The sequence below is a fragment of the Ranitomeya imitator genome, chromosome 7, assembly GCF_032444005.1.
Source record: "Ranitomeya imitator isolate aRanImi1 chromosome 7, aRanImi1.pri, whole genome shotgun sequence".
In the NCBI taxonomy this organism is placed as follows: Eukaryota; Metazoa; Chordata; class Amphibia; order Anura; family Dendrobatidae; genus Ranitomeya; species Ranitomeya imitator.
In genome coordinates this window covers 218070301-218088784 of record NC_091288.1, presented here as the reverse complement: position 1 = coordinate 218088784, position 18484 = coordinate 218070301, and the positions used below count along the sequence as shown (strand labels likewise).

Here is an 18484-nt window from a genome sequence, read left to right as displayed (position 1 = left end):
TCCGAAGCTAACCCAACACAACAGTAGCGTATTTTCCCTTCAAGAGACTTAGGGTACGGTTTAGAACAGGAGAAAGAACTGGTATTAAATAATATACCCCATCAAAAGTTTCAGGCAGTGTTTTATCAAAATATTTTACAAAGATGTTACAAATGAGACAATTGCAAATATGTACAAGGGTAATTATAACATAAAGGGAATAAATGAGAAAAAGCAACACTCACATGTTCAAAGCATGACAGGCAACCGTACGTCCCAGCTCATTTGGACGTGTGCAGGGCTCTTCCAGGAGAAGACAAGAAATCAAGCAGAAAAGTGACTCCTCAGAGCCTGCCAGACACTTAAAACATTAAGGCTGTGACATCACAGAAAGGCTGGCTTATCCAGACCCTCCTCTCTCTACATTCTGCCTAAACTTTAAACTATTTTCTCTTATTTCTATAACTTCACTACAAAACATGTCAGAGTCCTAACAAACTCATCATTCATCTCGGATTAACGTGAGCATTCTAATGAGATCAAATATGTCCTATCTGGGATACATATTTACAGAGAAAACCCTACTTCTTTACCAGACGGAGTTAGAAGCCCGTGTTTCGGGGAATGGGTAAATACACCGAGTGAGAATAAGAATATATATTTTCGTATGTCTAGCTTAAATCGCTTGCCTAATATCTAACAAAAACTAAACAAAGAATCTTTCATGGATCCTCGAAGTTTCTACTTCACTTATAGCTGAACAAGAGCTTACACAGGAAATGCCGGTCGTAAATAACTTTGGCTCTCCTAACCCCCACACTCTCTGAGAAGGAAAGCCAGGAATTTGCAGCTACAACTGTTGCAGTATCACTCCAAGAAGAGGGGCTAAGCCCACGCAGGCTAGCAAGAGAACTACTTATGATATTTCATACCATATCGTGACAGTCCCATAAGATGCTCCATTGTATATGCCCCGTATGCTGCTGCGATATATTAAAAAAAAATATCATACTCACCTATCGTCGCTGGGCGCCGAGTGCTGGGGGGCCTGAGCAGGCGGGGACACCGGCGCGCTGTGGGGGTCAGGTGCCGGTATCGCCGCCAGCTCAGGCCCCCCAGCACTTGCTATATTCACCTGTCCCCCGTTCCAGCGCTGCGTCCGCTCCGTGTTCCGGCTTCTCTGGCTGTGACTGGTCAGTCAGAGGGCGGCGCCGGCGTGCATTAAGCGCGTCATCGCGCCCTCTGAACTGTGAACGTCACAGCAGAGGACCTGGGAGCCGGAGCCGCACGCAGCGCTGGAATGGGGGACAGGTGAATATATTCCCCCTCCTGGCGCGTCCACGGTCCCTGCCTCTCCGGTGGAGATCGCGGTGTGCGTTTAGTGTTTACGCATACCGCGATCTCCTGGGAGCGTCACTCTGTGGGGGCCAGACTGCGCCGGCGCTTGTGCAGTCTATAAAGGCTTCGGACAGAGTGACCCTCCCAGCGTTATATTATAGATAGGATCAGCAAATGACGCCTTATAACCGCACTGTGGCCCCGTTATCAGAGTATTGTATGAGAAAGCGCTGGGCTCCTGCACACAGCAGTGCGGTATATTACGCTGCGCCCCTCCTTGCGAGCTCCAGCGCGTCCCCCGCTCCCCTCCGTGCGAGCTCCAGCGCACACGAGGGGAGCGGGGGACGAGCTGGAGCTCGCACGGAGGGGAGCGGGGGACGAGTTGGAGCTCGCACTGAGGGGAGCGGGGGACGCACTGGAGCTCGCACGGAAGGGAGCAGGGGACGCGCTGGAGCTCGCACGGAGGGGCGCAGCGTAATATACCGCACTGCTGTGTGCAGAAGCCCGGCGCTTTCTCATAAAATACTCTGATGACGGAGCCACAGTGCGGTTATAAGGCGTCACTTGCTGATCCTATAAATCACTACGTCCATAATACAACATGTAACAACGGTGTAAGCCGGCACTGCAGCCCCTCACCCGCAGTAACCCTTCACCCTGAGCAGCCCCTCACCCCCAGTAATCCCTCACCCCGAGCAGCCCCTCACCCCGAGCAGTCCCTCACCCCGAGCAGTCCCTCACCCCCAGTAATCCCTCACCCCGAGCAGCCCCTCACCGCAGTAACCCCTCACCCCCAGTGACCCCAAGCAGCCCCTCACCCCCAGTAGCTCCTCACCCCGAGCAGCCCCTCACCCCACAATAATCCCTCACCCCGAGCAGCCCCTCACTCCCAGTAATCCCTCACCCCGAGCAGCCCCTCACCCCCAGTAACCCCTCACACCGAGCAGCCCCTCACCCCCAGTAACCCCTCACCCCGAGCAGCCCCTCACCCCCAGTAATCAGGCATTAAACAGATATCTATGGGGGACACGCAACGGAGTACCGGGTACCTAGAGTTAGAGGTGACCCAAGGGCCCGACATGGCCGAACATTACTTGCCACTCTGATAAACCCACACCCAATGCGAAACAAAAGGAGCCGCTGCACTCAGCGTAGACACGTCACACACAGGCAGCAATACCTGCAGTGCAGGGGACAGCGCACACCAATAGTCCCGACGCATGTTTCGGCAATGTGCCTTCCAGGGTTATAGCAAATACACACCAGACCCCTGATGAACTCTGCTGCATCCTCTACTGACCCCCGTCTGCAGGGAGGAGCGAAACGGTGGAGAGAAATACTTATCCAATCAGAGGTCCCATTAGTAGTGATCGCACAGGGGTCGTTATCCCATCCAGTCCATAATGGCGCACAGTCTCACCAGTCCGGGCGAGCGCAACACGTGCTTGCATCAAGAGAAGGGCCTGAGCCACATAGAGTATATAGGGGTATACAGGGACCGGGCCTATCACTCACAGTAGGAGCTGTCCTGTATGTATAGTATATAGGGGTATACAGGGACCAGGCCGATCACTCACAGTGGGAGCTGTCCTGTATATATAATATATAGGGGGATACACGGTATACACCGCCCCCCACCTTTGTAATTCCCACAGTAAATATCGGCAGGCTCCGGCCCCCTGCGGCTATTGTAATGTATGTCTGGTCTGCCACTTTTCTATTGGCCTGCCCTCTGTATCTGTGTGATATATTCTGTGTCCTGTGAGTAAAGTGTTGTCAGACTGGAAATACGTGGAGTAGCAGTGATCTTTTATATGCGCCCATGTAATCAAGCAATTCCAGCCAGCGTCCTTCATTCAGACTCCAGCCAAAGCAGAGTGGACCTCCTGAAACACGGGGTGGTGCTGAAAGAGGTACCCCAGCTTGGTAGACCCCGTTACACTGGTGGCAGACAGCGGGATGTGATACCCCTTCTACAGGAGGAAAGGAATGAATGGAAGACAACTACCAGAAGTTAAAGAGGACTACATTTAAAGATCTGGTGGAAGCCCGAGGGTTAATCGCCAGCAACAAAACAAAAGCGGATTTGATAGCAGCCATCATGGAACACGACAGTGCAGCGCCCCCCAATGTGAACGTGGAGGAGACTGAATTCCAGAGGGAGGTAAAGAACAGACTGGCGTTCTATGGCCCAAACCCTGCAGTAGAGATCATACGAGAGGTGATGGCTGATGTGCGTACTGATCTGAAGGAAGAGATGGCCGAGCGGACCAGGATAGAGCTAACCAAGATGGAGATGGCAGAGCGGACCAAAGTGGAGCTGGCCAAGATGGAGATGGCAGAGCGGAGAGAGGAGAGTCAGCGAGCAGGGGGAGCTCTGGCTTCCGACCAGGTACCTTCAACTGTAAGCCACAAAAAGATCCAGTATAATGCCTTCCGACAGTTGGGGGAGGCAGAGGAAGACATTGATGGCTTTCTGCAGGACTTTGAGCAGCAGTGTGCCCTTCATCAAGTGAAGCCGGAGGAACGGGTTCAGATCCTGGCCAGCAAGCTGACAGGCCGGGCAGCGGACGCCTATCGCACGGTACCCGATGAGGACTGTATGGACTATTATTATTTATTGTTATAGCGCCATTTATTCCATGGCGCTTAACATGTGAGGAGAGGTATACATAATAAAACAGGTACAATAATCTTACACAATACAAGTCACAACTGGTACAGGAGGAGAGAGGACCCTGCCCGCGAGGGCTCACAATCTACAAGGGATGGGTGAGAATACAGGAGGAGAGAGGACCCTGCCCGCGAGGGCTCACAATCTACAAGGGATGGGTGAGGATACAGGAGGAGAGAGGACCCTGCCCGCGAGGGCTCACAATCTACAAGGGATGGGTGAGGATACAGGAGGAGAGAGGACCCTGCCCGCGAGGGCTCACAATCTACAAGGGATGGGTGAGGATACAGGAGGAGATTGGACCCTGCCCGCGAGGGCTCACAATCTACAAGGGATGGGTGAGGATACATGAGGAGAGAGGACCCTGCCCGCGAGGGCTCACAATCTACAAGGGATGGGTGAGGATACAGGAGGAGAGAGGACCCTGCCCGCGAGGGCTCACAATCTACAAGGGATGGGTGAGGATACAGGAGGAGAGAGGACCCTGCCCGCGAGGGCTCACAATCTACAAGGGATGGGTGAGGATACAGGAGGAGATTGGACCCTGCCCGCGAGGGCTCACAATCTACAAGGGATGGGTGAGGATACATGAGGAGAGAGGACCCTGCCCGCGAGGGCTCACAATCTACAAGGGATGGGTGAGGATACAGGAGGAGAGAGGACCCTGCCCGCGAGGGCTCACAATCTACAAGGGATGGGTGAGGATACAGGAGGAGAGAGGACCCTGCCCGCGAGGGCTCACAATCTACAAGGGATGGGTGAGGATACAGGAGGAGAGAGGACCCTGCCCGCGAGGGCTCACAATCTACAAGGGATGGGTGAGGATACAGGAGGAGAGAGGACCCTGCCCGCGAGGGCTCACAATCTACAAGGGATGGGTGAGGATACAGGAGGAGAGAGGACCCTGCCCGCGAGGGCTCACAATCTACAAGGGATGGGTGAGGATACAGGAGGAGAGAGGACCCTGCCCGCGAGGGCTCACAATCTACAAGGGATGGGTGAGGATACAGGAGGAGAGAGGACCCTGCCCGCGAGGGCTCACAATCTACAAGGGATGGGTGAGGATACAGGAGGAGATTGGACCCTGTCCGCGAGGGCTCACAATCTACAAGGGATGGGTGAGGATACATGAGGAGAGAGGACCCTGCCCGCGAGGGCTCACAATCTACAAGGGATGGGTGAGGATACATGAGGAGAGAGGACCCTGCCCGCGAGGGCTCACAATCTACAAGGGATGGGTGAGGATACAGGAGGAGAGAGGACCCTGCCCGCGAGGGCTCACAATCTACAAGGGATGGGTGAGGATACAGGAGGAGAGAGGACCCTGCCCGCGAGGGCTCACAATCTACAAGGGATGGGTGAGGATACATGAGGAGAGAGGACCCTGCCCGCGAGGGCTCACAATCTACAAGGGATGGGTGAGAATACAGTAGGTGAGGGTAGAGCTGGTCATGCAGCGGTTTGGTGGATCGGTGGTTACTGCAGGTTGTAGACTTGTCGGAAGAGGTGGGTCTTCAGGTTCTTTTAGAAGGTTTCGATGGTAGGCGAGGGTCTGATATGTTGTGGTAGATGGTTCCAGAGTAAGGGTGATACGCGAGAGAAATCTTGTATACGATTGTGGGAAGAGGAGATGAGAGGGGAGTAGAGAAGGAGATCTTGTGAGGATCGGAGGTTGCGTGCAGGAAAGTACCGGGAGACGAGGTCACAGATGTATGGAGGAGACAGGTTGTGGATGGCTTTGTACGCCATGGTTAGGGTTTTGTACTGGAGTCTCTGGGTAATGGGGAGCCAGTGAAGGGACTGACAGAGGGGAGAGGCCGGGGAATAGTGGGGGGACAGGTGGATTAGTCGGGCTTCAGAGTTTAGAATAGATTGGAGGGGTGCGAGAGTGTTAGAGGGGAGGCCACAGAGCAGGAGGTTACAGTAGTCGAGGCGGGAGATGATGAGGGCATGGACTAGGGTTTTTGCAGATTCTTGGTTGAGGAATGAACGGATTTGTGAAATATTTTTGAGTTGAAGTCGGCAGGAAGTGGAAAGAGCTTGGATATGTGGTTTGAAGGAGAGATCAGTGTCAAGGATTACCCCGAGGCAGCGGGCTTGTGGGACTGGGGAGAGTGGGCAGCCATTTACGGTAATGGATAGGTTCGTTGCGGGGTCGCATGAGATGGGGGAAAGATTATGAATTCTGTTTTGTCCATGTTAAGTTTCAGAAATCTAGCGGAGAAGGATGAAATAGTGGACAGACATTGAGGGATTCTGGTTAGTAGGGAGGTGATATCTGGTCCAGAGATGTAGATCTGTGTGTCGTCAGCGTAGAGATGATACTGAAAACCGTGAGATTCTATGAGCTGTCCCAGGCCAAAGGTGTAAATGGAGAAGAGCAGGGGCCCTAGGACTGAACCTTGTGGGACTCCGACAGATAGTGGGCGAGGTGAGGAGGCGGTGTGTGAGTGGGAGACGCTGAATGTCCGGTCTGTTAGGTATGATGAGATCCAGGATAGGGCCAAGTCTGTGATGCCAAGTGATGAGAGGGTCTGTAGTAATAGGGAATGGTCCACTGTGTCAAAGGCAGAGGACAGGTCCAGGAGGAGGAGGACAGAGTAGTGTCGCTTGCTCTTGGCGGTTAATAGGTCATTGGTGACCTTAGTTAGGGCAGTTTCAGTGGAGTGGGACTATGAGCAGATCAAAGAAGTGATCTTGGCCCGATATGCACTGACAACAGAGGCATACTGCCAAAAGATCCATAACACGTAACACAGGGATCGGGCCTATCACTCACGGTAGGAGCCGTCCTGTATATATAGTATATAGGGGATATAGAGGTCAGGCCTATCACTCACGGTAGGGGACATCCTGTGTATATAGTATATTGGGCAGTACTGTGTGTCGTTGGCATGTGTAAATGGGTGGTCTCTTCCCCTCAGCGGTCCAGCCCTCCATCCAGTGACCACCCTGCTGGCCCCATAGACTTCCTCCTAATTTAACCCTTCCTGTCACTGACATCTTGGCTGCGCCTTGCTGGAGAGTCACCATCTGCGGAGCGCACGCCGGCCTCATACATGGAGCATTGTGCCGGGCAGCGGCGCGATCCTGTGCATTCCTCTAATAACAGACGTTACACAGGACAGAAACAACACAGGGCGTTAATGCCCATGTTATGCCAAATCAACAAAACGAGCAGAATATGGCATAACTCAGGGGCCGGAGGCGTCACTGGTCCGTCCTGCAGTGAGTGGCGGAGGCCGCTCTTCTTGGATCTACCCCACAGCATTAGGGCACACAGTAGATCTCCAGTCATGTAATGACCAGTCGCAGCGGTGAGAGGGGTCACGCTCTAATTTCCCCACTATTGGGGTCAGTGACACAGGCTGCATGGGGCCATTAGTCACATGATCAGTCAGAACAGCAGAGTGACCCCCAGGACAGGAGACTAAGGGGTCGTCAGCGCATTCCCATGGATGTCCGAGAAATCCTCATCACTGCAGAAAAACACGAATAGCTGAGAAAGCGACAAATTGCATCACGGCACTGAGGAGGCAGATTACAGCAAAGCGAGGCGCTGCAGCAGCCAAAACCGGGACACGGATCACAGGGAGCTGTGGCATCCAATCCTCTCCTGTGTGATACTGACTGCAGAGCCGTGTATCTAATCCTGTGTGATACTGCATGCAGAGCCGTGTATCTAATCCTGTGTGATACTGTCTGCAGTGCTGTGTATCTAATCCCATTATATGCGGTCACTATTGCACTGACTTGTGCAGATATAGGGATATTGGCAGCATTGCTGCCCCCTTGTGGTGCAGGTGGGTGTTATGCAGTTCTGTCCCCCTGTACCGTCAGTGCTGGGGGCCCGGTCCGGCGATTGGGCCCCGTCTGTATATCGCCATACTCCCCCTCTTGTAAACTAAAAGTTTCCACTCTTTGAAAGAAAATGAAGAGAACGAGGTGAGTATCTGAGCACGACACACAGACGCGGGTTTTTTTCTCTCCCTAGAATTCAGGTTTTTTTGTATCCAGATATAACGGGCCTTTCTATTCAGCTCTATTCTTTTTCTTTACCTACAGGGCAATAACAGAGCAGCCCACAAGCCCCCCGTAATGGATACCACTGCGGCACGGGGGTCTCTACAGGAAGAGCAGGAACACTAGAGCAATATGCAGTCAGTGAGGTCTGTACCCGTTATAGCATCGCTCTCGGCCGGATACTAGCGGGGGCCGCTTCGCTCTCGGCCGTATACTAGCGGGGGCCGCTTCGCTCTCGGCCGTATACTAGCGGGGGCCGCTTTGCTCTCGGCCGGATACTAGCGGGGGTCGCTTCGCCCTCGGCCAGATACTAGCGGGGGTCGCGTCGCCCTCGGCCAGATACTAATGGGGGCCACTTCGCCCTCGGCCGGATACTACCGGGGATCGCGTCGCTCACGGCCAGATACTAGCGGGGACCGCGTTGCTCTCGACCAGATACTAGCGGGGGCCGCGTTGCTCTCGACCAGATACTAGCGGGGGCTGCGTTGCTCACGGCCAGATACTAGCGGGGGCTGCGTTGCTCACGGCCAGATACTAGCGGGGGCTGCGTTGCTCACGGCCAGATACTAGCGGGGGCTGCGTTGCTCACGGCCAGATACTAGCGGGGGCTGCGTTGCTCACGGCCAGATACTAGCGGGGGCCGCGTTGCTCTCGACCAGATACTAGCGGGGGCTGCGTTGCTCACGGCCAGATACTAGCGGGGGCTGCGTTGCTCACGGCCAGATACTAGCGGGGGCTGCGTTGCTCACGGCCAGATACTAGCGGGGGCTGCGTTGCTCACGGCCAGATACTAGCGGGGGCTGCGTTGCTCACGGCCAGATACTAGCGGGGGCCGTGTAGTTATTCCACTCTCTGTTGGAGACATCAGATTTCAATATGTAAAAAAGATATTTTATTAATACATCGCTCGGCTGAGTAATAACAGATAAGATTCATTCTCAAACATCTGGACCATAAAACAAAGTAAAACATGGAGGCGACGACACGCGGAGGGTCCGTGCAGCCAATAACTTATCTTCTCACCTTCTGAATGCTGGGGGCCCCGACGAGCTCCTCCTGCACGGGGCGGATCAGCCAACGTCACATTAAAATGACTGCTCTTATATACAAGTGGTTACATCTGGGGACCCTACAGACCCCTCTAAATGACGCAGTGTGTAGGGCCGGGCCGGGGGGGGGGGGGGGGGGAACACTGCAGGGATTCACAAATACATACTATTACAAACACTATAACATGATAAATCATGGCGGTCCTCCCACAGTCTCCTCGCAGTAATGTGGGGTCCCATGTAGAGGTGAAGGAGGACCCCCACACGCTCCACAGACGCACAGGTTACCCCCAGGCCGGCGTGGGGCAAAGACACGGGCATCAGGCAGGAGAATTAAAGGTTTCACAGAATCCATGACGTGAAGGCTTCTCGGTGAGAAGTGCTGAGTCCGGGGGGCATCTTCAGCTCGCTACAATGCACAGGATATTGGCCTGTGGGGAGACCACCATCAGAATCAGGTCTGTCCTATAACCTCCACCCCACAAATATAGCTCCCATTACTAAGCTACAATGTACAGATACAGAGTCTTACCTTTAAGAAGGAGTCGACTTGTTTGGTTGACATCCCTTCCATGGAGGCCAGGTCCTCCACCTGAAACACAGAAATGGTATCCTAACCTTCGTCTGACCGCAAAACACCCGACAGTGTATTCTCCCGTTACATGGCACCCTCTGACCGGTTGATCTTATCTTCTGCCATCGACATCAGTGTGACTGCAGTGTGGATTTACATCAGTGGTCCCCAACTCCAGGTCTCGAGGGCCGCCAACAGTGCAGGTTTTCAGGATTCCCTTAGTATTGCACAGGGGTTGGAATCATCACCTGTGCAGATGATCACATTACCACCTATGCAATACTAAAGAAATCCTGAAAACCTAACCTGTTGGCGGCCCTCGAGGCCTGGAGTTGGGGACCCCTGATTTACATTATTGTTTAGCTGCTTTCTAACGCTGCTCAACTCTCCTGCACTCCCCCAAAATGGAGCTTGTGTATTTGTCAGTGCAGGGCTGAGCTGCTGAAATATTACTCATGTAAAACTGCAAATGCAGCTCTATTGATGCACATGGCAGACGATTATCTTCTGCCATATGCATCAATATAACACCAACTATCAGAGAGCAGGAAAATTGAATTCTGCTATAAGCAGCTAATGATGTAAAACCTCACATGCAGATGGCAGTAAATACAGTCGCAGATTAATGTGCAGAAGCACAAGATGAATTCTACACTAAGATTGGTGAGAACAGTCCCGGACACCGAGTCTCATACTGACGGCATGCTGCGCTATTCACTCGATAGCACGCACTTTATTTTTTACACTTACATTGGTGAACGGGCCGTTGAGCTCCCTCCAGCCCACAATGAGCTTGGCCTTCTTGTCCCCGATCTTCTGCAAGGACTTCAGCTCTCTTATTGATCCGGTGTTGAGGAGATTGAGAATCTGCTCTCTGCCGTTCTGCAGCAGATCCGTCCGCATCTTCATCTCCCAGCTGGGTTTGTTCTCGTCGCCGTCGTGGACCTTCTGTGGATGTGATGGGTAAGATGATAAAGAAAACCTCCAGATACAAAGACCCACGTGAAACCCACCATTCACCAGCGCCAGTGTCTTCTGGGGGAGGAGGCATGATGGGGACTGTCAGCAGGTGAGTACTCCCACCACTTAACCATTCCCAGCGTTTCCCACTCACCTGCGTTTTCTTCTCCATCATCATGATCCCCGCATCTATGCTGTTTTCGTTGAGACCTGAACCAAACAAAAAAAAAAAAAAAAATCAGATGTGAGGACATGACACCTACCGTAGTGCAGGACAGAAGATACTCGTCCCCCACAACCTCCGTCACTAACAGACAAGCTTCTGACCCCTACCCAGGGCCGTGCCAGAGAGCTCGCCCTCCGCCGCGAGGCGTCCATGACTCTCACCCTGCAGGGGCTGGACGCGGAGCACCTTCCTGGCCTTGGCACGAGTCCTCAGCGGCACCCGGAACGTGCCCTCACTGACGATGGAATCGGACAGTTCAATATCTGAGCGAGCCTCAGCCGCCATTGCTTTCTCCTCCAGCTCCTTCTGCTTCTCCTTCAGCCGCTGAGGAAGGAGTTAAAGGGATATTACACCATTATCCTCTATACACAGATGCTGCCCGCAGACCATGCCCTTATACTAACGCTGGTGTCCATCACCATCAGATCTCTGGCAGGGATCTGCTAACCTCAGCACCCCAGTTGTACAACAACTCCCAGCATTTTCTGACAGTGCATGCTGGGAATTGTAGTTTCAATGGGGCACCGCAGAATGCTGATCCTTGCTCTCAGACCGCTGCTGCCTCACCTCGATCTCCATCTGACTCTCCTCCCATTTCTTCAGGAGGGCCATGCGCTCCCGTTTTGGGGTGCTGAGTAGTTGGGTTTCCATTTTTCCCTTCTCTGACAGAATCCGGTCCAGTTTGAGCAGCCTATCCACCACTGCCGGGTCCAAGTTGGCGATATGGAGTTTCTTCCTATAAAAAAAAAAAAAAAGCAGATAGGGTCTCCGTATGGGTCACACACCAGGGCGACAATAACCCGCAGCAAGTGCAGGATGAAAATCGTACCTATTTGCTTCCTTGGACAAGGTTGGAGACTCCTCTGTGAGCTCAGACTTGACTTTTTTAGGGTGTTGAGATGGAACCAAATTCTCCAGGTCATCCCGGGGTCTCTTCATGGTGGGCTGAACTGAGGAAGGAAAAGTAGAGACGTGAGACGATGTTCTGCCATCCTTATACCCAGTGTTTGATCGGAGGTAACCCCATACCTGGTGCCTGGGTGGTCTCCAAGCTGAAAGGTTTGTTGATGACCTGCTTAGACTTGGCAGCGAAATTGAGGGCAGTGAGGGTGTCAAAGTAATAATGCTTTTCCGGGGCGATGTTCGCGATCATAACGCTGTGGGCAGAGCCGCCGAGCGAATCCTGGAAAACAAACACGTGTGAGGATGGCCCAAGAGACCGGCCACGGCGACAGCCCATCATGGCGGAGGGTGCCATCAGTGGAGCCCACCATCCCTCACCTGCAGGAGACGGGTCAGCTTGCTGTCTCTGTAGGGGATTCGGGGCAGCCCCTGATTTAAGGCGTCCACTACCTTGCTGAGAGTGAACAGGGACGAGTTGATGGCGCCGCTCTCCTTCAGGCGGATGCCTTGGTTTCCGGTGCGCCGGTTGTCTTCAGAGCCGGCCAGGTCTATGAGGTAAAGCTTTCCGGTCAGCTGCCTGAACGGAGAAATCTGCTGATTCTTCTGCACCTGAGGTACAATTAAAAAATAAATAAATAAGATATAGATATATATATTGTGATTCTGTGTTAGCCGGGAAAATCAATGCAAATACTTTAATGCTCAAAAATGATAAAAGTATGCTCGCTTTTTTGTAAACCTACCTGAAGAAGGAGCCGCTGTGCTCTAAAGCTGCAAATATATTATTCTGGTCAGCAATAAAGGGATCCCTCCGAGAATACTTGTGTCATTTTGGGCATAAAAGTATTTACAACGATTCTGCACCTAATGTCCTATAATAACAGCATTAGCGGGGCTCGTCCTCGGCCTGGCGGAGTGTCCGCTCTGTGCGGAGGCCGAGGACAGGAGCGGAGGCCGAGGACAGGAGCGGATACTGCAGCATGAAATCACCAACTATTCAATGATTAAGAGTGGCAAAAGTTGTGAGAATCTATGCAGGATCGTATGGGTGGTCCGTCCCCCGGGATGGCAGAAACACTGCTGATACATGGCTGCCCCTTCTGGTCGCCTGGCCATGCTCATAATGAAGAGGCACCCGACAAGTAATGGCGGCTCCTACTTCCAGGCCACCTTGTCGGCCGGCTCCCCTCTCACCTTGATGAGCAGCACGGCGTGGCTGCGGCTGGAGCGGTCGTTCAGTTTGGTGGAGGCGACAGTCCGGTTCTGACTGGCGGGAATGAAATGTTCATCGAAGTCTGAGAAGGTGGTGATGGTCTTCTGGGTCACCCCCGGGATGAGGATGTTGTGGCCTTTGTCTTCTCGGATAGGAAGGTCCTTGTTCTTGGGCTCCAGCAGATCCATCACCTGATAAGAGAAGGGTTAATTAGGCATCGGAGGGGGATATGGCCGGTCCCCAGCGGTGCAGTACGAGGTCATCACCCACCTTCTCCTGATAGATCTCCACGTAGGACATGGTGATGGTGAAGGTCCAGTTCTCCTCCTCGGGTGTGCCGTTCTTCCCCCGAGTCATCTGCAGCAGGTCTCTGACAGCTCGCGGTATGATGCCCGGCTGCTGCGGGTTGCCCAGCATGGTGTGGGTCTTCCCTGGAGAGGACGGCCAGTTACACGGAGCACAGGTGTTATATAACCCCCAGCCCCCCAGGACACTACGCACCCGCTCCGGTAGGTCCGTAGGCGAACACACTGGCATTCTGCCCGACTAACAAGTGGGGCAGGATGGGACACACGGAGCTGGTGTAGATCTCGCGCTGCGTGGCCTTTTCTCCATAGAAAGCATCAAAGCTGAGGAGCAGAGGAAGGGACAGGAGTGAAGTTCTGCCATAAATCCTGGATGTGCCAGGTCCTTAGTGATACACGGGTGATGGCGTCCGCCCGGCAGACATTACCACCTGCACCACGGTCACTCACTGGTACTGCATGGTTTCCAGCTGGTTCCTATAGTTCACGATCTCCAGTGACTGCGCGTCCAGGCCCCGGACACAGGCCTGGTCCTCCTCCTTCTCCATGAACGGTCGGAGCCGTACCGACACTCGGACGCGGGAAGGTGACGGCTTCTTATTCACCCCGTGACTGTCCAGGACGCTCACTCTCTTCGCCATGTTTATGCCTGACGACGCAAGAATAGATGAAGGACAAATATCGGGTGGAAGGTCCCTCACCGCTAACGCTGCCCCTGGTGGATCAGACCGGTGCCCCCGCTCACCTGTAGAGAACGCACGTCGTGGTTGCACTCAGTGATCCCGTCCTCTCCAATAGGGGGGCGGGGTCCCCGAATATGAAAAAGGCACCTGAAAAACAGAGAGCGCAGAGTGAGAACGACGGGACATCCACTGATCGTATAGAATACCAGTGACGTGACAAGAAGAACTATCATAGGAACGAAGAGAACCTAAAATGTCAAGAGAAATACGTGGGATCCACAAATACAAGAAAAAGGAGATGGCTATCAGCCCAGATCAGTTATATAAAAACGTCACCCCCAGATTTCATTGCTGTAATTACCATTAATACTCATGTCATCATATATAGAAATGAGGGATCCTCGGCACGGCGCCGGCGAGGCTAGGCGCCCCACGCACAGCGCCGGCGAGGCCAGGAGCCCCGAGCACAGCGCCGGAGAGGCCAGGAGCCCCGAGCACAGCGCCGGAGAGGCCAGGAGCCCCGAGCACAGCGCCGGAGAGGCCAGGAGCCCCGAGCACCGCTAGATCCCCTAGATTTACATACTGAGCAGACACCTGACTGATTGACAGCTCTCACATGATAAGAGGGAACCCTGCCGAATACTAACTAAGGAGCATCTACACCGACTATGAGGCAGCCAGCGGTGCTGACAATGTGGGGACGGCCTCTTGCCATCATAGCGAGAAACTGATCTTTCTCGGCGCTGTATTCCCGCGCAGGCTACGGCGCCGGCGCTGTATTCCCGCGCAGACTACGGCGCCGGCGCTGTATTCCCGCGCAGACTACGGCGCCGGCGCTGTATTCCCGCGCAGACTACGGCGCCGGCGCTGTATTCCCGCGCAGACTACGGCGCCGGCGCTGTATTCCCGCGCAGACTACGGCGCCGGCGCTGTATTCCCGCGCAGACTACGGCCCCGGCGCTGTATTCCCGCGCAGACTACGGCGCCGGCGCTGTATTCCCGCGCAGACTACGGCCCCGGCGCTGTATTCCCGCGCAGACTACGGCCCCGGCGCTGTATTCTTGTACCGATTATGGTTCTGCATTTGCTGTACTGTTAATTATTCTGATCCTGTACACATGGAGCATTCCAGAACTTATCAAATAATGTGATAAAGGCTGTGATAATAAAGTATTGCACCCACTGACCAGACATACATCTGGATTTGTGTTAGGAACGTCAGAAAAATTAAAATCCCTACAGACCTGTCCCCCACATTGAACATATGGGGAAAGAAGGAACATACAATTAATTATAGCTAGGGAGAGAGAAATTAATAAAAAAACAAAAAAACCTTTGAAGCAGAGACCTCCTGCCTTGGACAGGTGCTTACAACAGGATATCTACTGGGGGGAAAAGAGCCAGATTGAGATTTTTTTTTACACATAGGTGGAGAAGTGCAGAGGTTTCCTTTGTTCCAATGAGACAGCGTCCTCTCATGAAAGAATCTGTTGCAGACCAGCCGGGGCCGGAGTACATATATTGAATAGATCCGACATTAATGGGATATGGTGAAGGGACCAACAGAACGGATTCACTCACATCAACAACTCAATAACGAACCGATAGATAATGCTATACCTGTCATATATAATTTATGTAGAGATAACATCATCATAAAAAAATCTGCTGACAATATCTACAGCCTGGAACCTCCAGGGGCGAAGATATCCTGTAACTTGGGGATCTCATAAAATTCTAAAGGGCCGAGCACATCCTACAACCGGCCCCCACACGAGGTCATCAATGGGAGGAACTTTACAGGTAATAAAAGCAGTATTGGGTCTGTCATCCCTGGACAAACTGGTGCCAGTAGTGGCATCTGCGTGCCCTCCCGGCTGTCATCAACAGGAGCATGATTTGCTGCACAGGAGACTGATCTGTGCTGTCTACTGCGGCACGGGACCTTGGCAGTCACTTCATATTGGTCTGTGAACATTTAGCCTGGCGGGGGCCATATGCAATTTATGCAACAAAAACAATGTGGGAATGTATCACGGAAAAAGTAAAAGGGAAGGAAGTGTCCACTGGTGAAGACTCCTGGGTGGAAGGGGGATCATGAGAACACAAAGTGCCAATATGCAGAGCCGGCCAGGATTGGGGTCATCAGGGGATGAGCGGCACGGGGCCAGGCCTAAATACTGAGCGGCACGGGGCCAGGCCTAACTAAATATTGAGCGGCACGGGGCCAGGCCTAACTAAATACTGAGCGGCACGGGGCCAGGCCTAAATAAATACTGAGCGGCACGGGGCCAGGCCTAACTAAATACTGAGCGGCACGGGGCCAGGCCTAACTAAATACTGAGCGGCACGGGGCCAGGCCTAAATAAATACTGAGCGGCACGGGGCCACGCCTAAATATTGAGCGGCACGGGGCCAGGCCTAACTATTGAGCGGCACGGGGCCAGGCCTAACTAAATATTGAGCGGCACGGGGCCAGGCCTAACTAAATGCTGAGCGGCACGGGGCCAGGCCTAAATACTGAGCGGCACGGGGCCAGGCCTAACTAAATATTGAGCGGCACGGGGCCAGGCCTAAATACTGAGCGGCACGGGGCCAGGCCTAAATATTGAGCGGCACGGGGCCAGGCCTAACTAAATAGTGAGCGGCACGGGGCCAGGCCTAACTAACTACTGAGCGGCACGGGACCAGGCCTAAATAGTGAGCGGCACGGGGCCAGGCCTAAATAGTGAGCGGCACGGGGCCAGGCCTAAATAATGAGCGGCACGGGGCCAGGCCTAAATAATGAGCGGCACAGGGCCAGGCCTAAATACTGAGCGGCACGGGGCCAGGCCTAAATACTGAGCGGCACGGGGCCAGGCCTAAATAATGAGCGGCACGGGGCCAGGCCTAAATACTGAGCGGCACGGGGCCAGGCCTAAATACTGAGCGGCACGGGGCCAGGCCTAAATAATGAGCGGCACGGGGCCAGGCCTAAATAATGAGCGGCACGGGGCCAGGCCTAAATACTGAGCGGCACGGGGCCAGGCCTAAATACTGAGCGGCACGGGGCCAGGCCTACATAATGAGCGGCACGGGGCCAGGCCTACATAATGAGCGGTACGGGGCCAGGCCTAAATACTGAGCGGCACGGGGCCAGGCCTAAATACTGAGCGGCACGGGGCCAGGCCTACATAATGAGCGGCACGGGGCCAGGCCTAAATAATGAGCGGCACGGGGCCAGGCCTACATAATGAGCGGCACGGGGCCAGGCCTAAATAATGAGCGGCACGGGGCCAGGCCTACATATAAATCGCCCCTCTCGCCATTATCGTGCAGTGTAAACCGGACGCTGATCAAGGTGCTTAATCAATCAAAATCATCTTGAGTGCAGCACAAAAGATCATCGTCCTCGGCAGCACATCGTCCCGTGTAACCAGAACACGTGCTGCCAATAACAATGGCCACCGGGCGATCTAGAATACATCAATGCACATGGTCCCCTGAGGTCTGCTCTGTGATCATGAATCTCCCTGCAGGGTTTTGCTGTGTGATCCGAGAGCAGCATGATGTAGGGGCAGAGACCCTGATTCCGGCGATGTGTCACTTATTAGTCTGAGTGTTGTAGTTTCAATATAATCAGTGTTTTCTCAGCAGGAGATCATCACTGCAGGACTAGGTGTCTGGTGCCTCCTGGTCCAGCCCTGCTTCCACCACTGATTGGCTGCTCTCTGTGTACACTGCGCATAGGCAGAAACCTGCCAATCGGTGGGGGTGGGGGGAGTTATACAGAGCTCTGCATTTGTATCAAGACCACAGCAGGCACCGAGGAAGCGACATCGCTGGAATCAGGGTCTGTGCCCTGACATCACTCTGCGCTGAGATGGGGCAGCCAGAGCCTGTCGGTCACACCACTACGCAACCAGTGGCCGCTCTACCCCTCTATAGGCGCTGGAGTTGGGTGGTCGCTTAGCAACAGCCTCCTGCAAGAAGTGGCCATATTCAGAACACTCTCTGGGGAAAGATTGCGCCGGTGATTCCTGCAGTCTGTGCCGCCCCTGGATGGTGTGTGCCTATATATTAACACACTGTATACAGACACGTTATATATATATATATACACACACACACTGTATACACACGGGCCTGTGCTCCTGGCAATGACCAACCAGGGGGCGGCACAGACAGCCCGCAGGAATCGCCCGTCCGCCCCCCTGATAGCTCTGCCCGTCGCTTCCGTGCCTCTCCCGCCTCACCTGCCTCCCTGTCGCCCGCAGTCGCTGCCGCCGCTTCTTCCGCTCTCAGGCCTCAGTTACTTCAGGGGAAACCATCGGTTACTGGACCTCTTTTTCGTATTTGGCGGCCTCCTTCATTAACAGCCAATGGGAAGCCCTGACCGCGTCACGTGACGCTGAATTCCGGTGCCGAACGAGAGGCGTGAGACGCAAACCACTCGTCATTGGTTAATTCAAAAAATGGAACGCGTTGCCGTGCAGGTCACATGACACGTGCGCCATGTTTACTGTGGGCACGGACAGGCGAGTTATAATTACCAGGCGGGGCTCCGGATTTGCACGA

The 18484-nt window shown here is 53.8% G+C and overlaps 1 protein-coding gene across 2 annotated transcripts; it reads right to left on the bottom strand.

Annotated features, from left to right (window-relative positions):
• Nucleotides 1-8891: 8891 nt before the first annotated feature.
• Nucleotides 8892-18293, bottom strand: KIF22 (kinesin family member 22). Of its 2 annotated transcripts, none has more exons than XM_069734986.1 (15): nucleotides 18163-18293; nucleotides 13990-14074; nucleotides 13695-13893; nucleotides 13441-13568; nucleotides 13210-13370; nucleotides 12921-13130; nucleotides 12105-12335; nucleotides 11853-12006; nucleotides 11653-11773; nucleotides 11391-11559; nucleotides 10931-11147; nucleotides 10752-10807; nucleotides 10388-10585; nucleotides 9596-9655; nucleotides 8892-9494 (listed from the first exon to the last, which is right to left on the bottom strand). In XM_069734986.1, exons 3-15 carry the CDS (start codon nucleotides 13883-13885, stop codon nucleotides 9465-9467), a joined length of 1926 nt encoding a protein of 641 aa, XP_069591087.1. In that variant the 5' UTR covers nucleotides 13886-13893; nucleotides 13990-14074; nucleotides 18163-18293; the 3' UTR covers nucleotides 8892-9464. The 2 variants fall into 2 exon arrangements, with proteins under 2 accessions (XP_069591087.1, XP_069591088.1); XM_069734987.1 differs by having other exon boundaries at nucleotides 8893-9494; nucleotides 10985-11147; nucleotides 18163-18292.
• Between the last annotated feature and the right edge of the window lie 191 nt (nucleotides 18294-18484).

Excerpts from the sequence above, each read along its gene's own strand:
- KIF22 (XM_069734986.1), bottom strand. The coding sequence starts at position 13,885 with ATGGCGAAGAGAGTGAGCGTCCTGGACAGTCACGGGGTGAATAAGAAG. Across the intron at positions 12,007-12,104 it reads AGCTGACCCGTCTCCTGCAG|GATTCGCTCGGCGGCTCTGC; the intron begins GTGAGGGATGGT and ends TTTGTTTTCCAG. Across the intron at positions 11,148-11,390 it reads AGAGTCAGATGGAGATCGAG|CGGCTGAAGGAGAAGCAGAA; the intron begins GTGAGGCAGCAG and ends CTCCTTCCTCAG.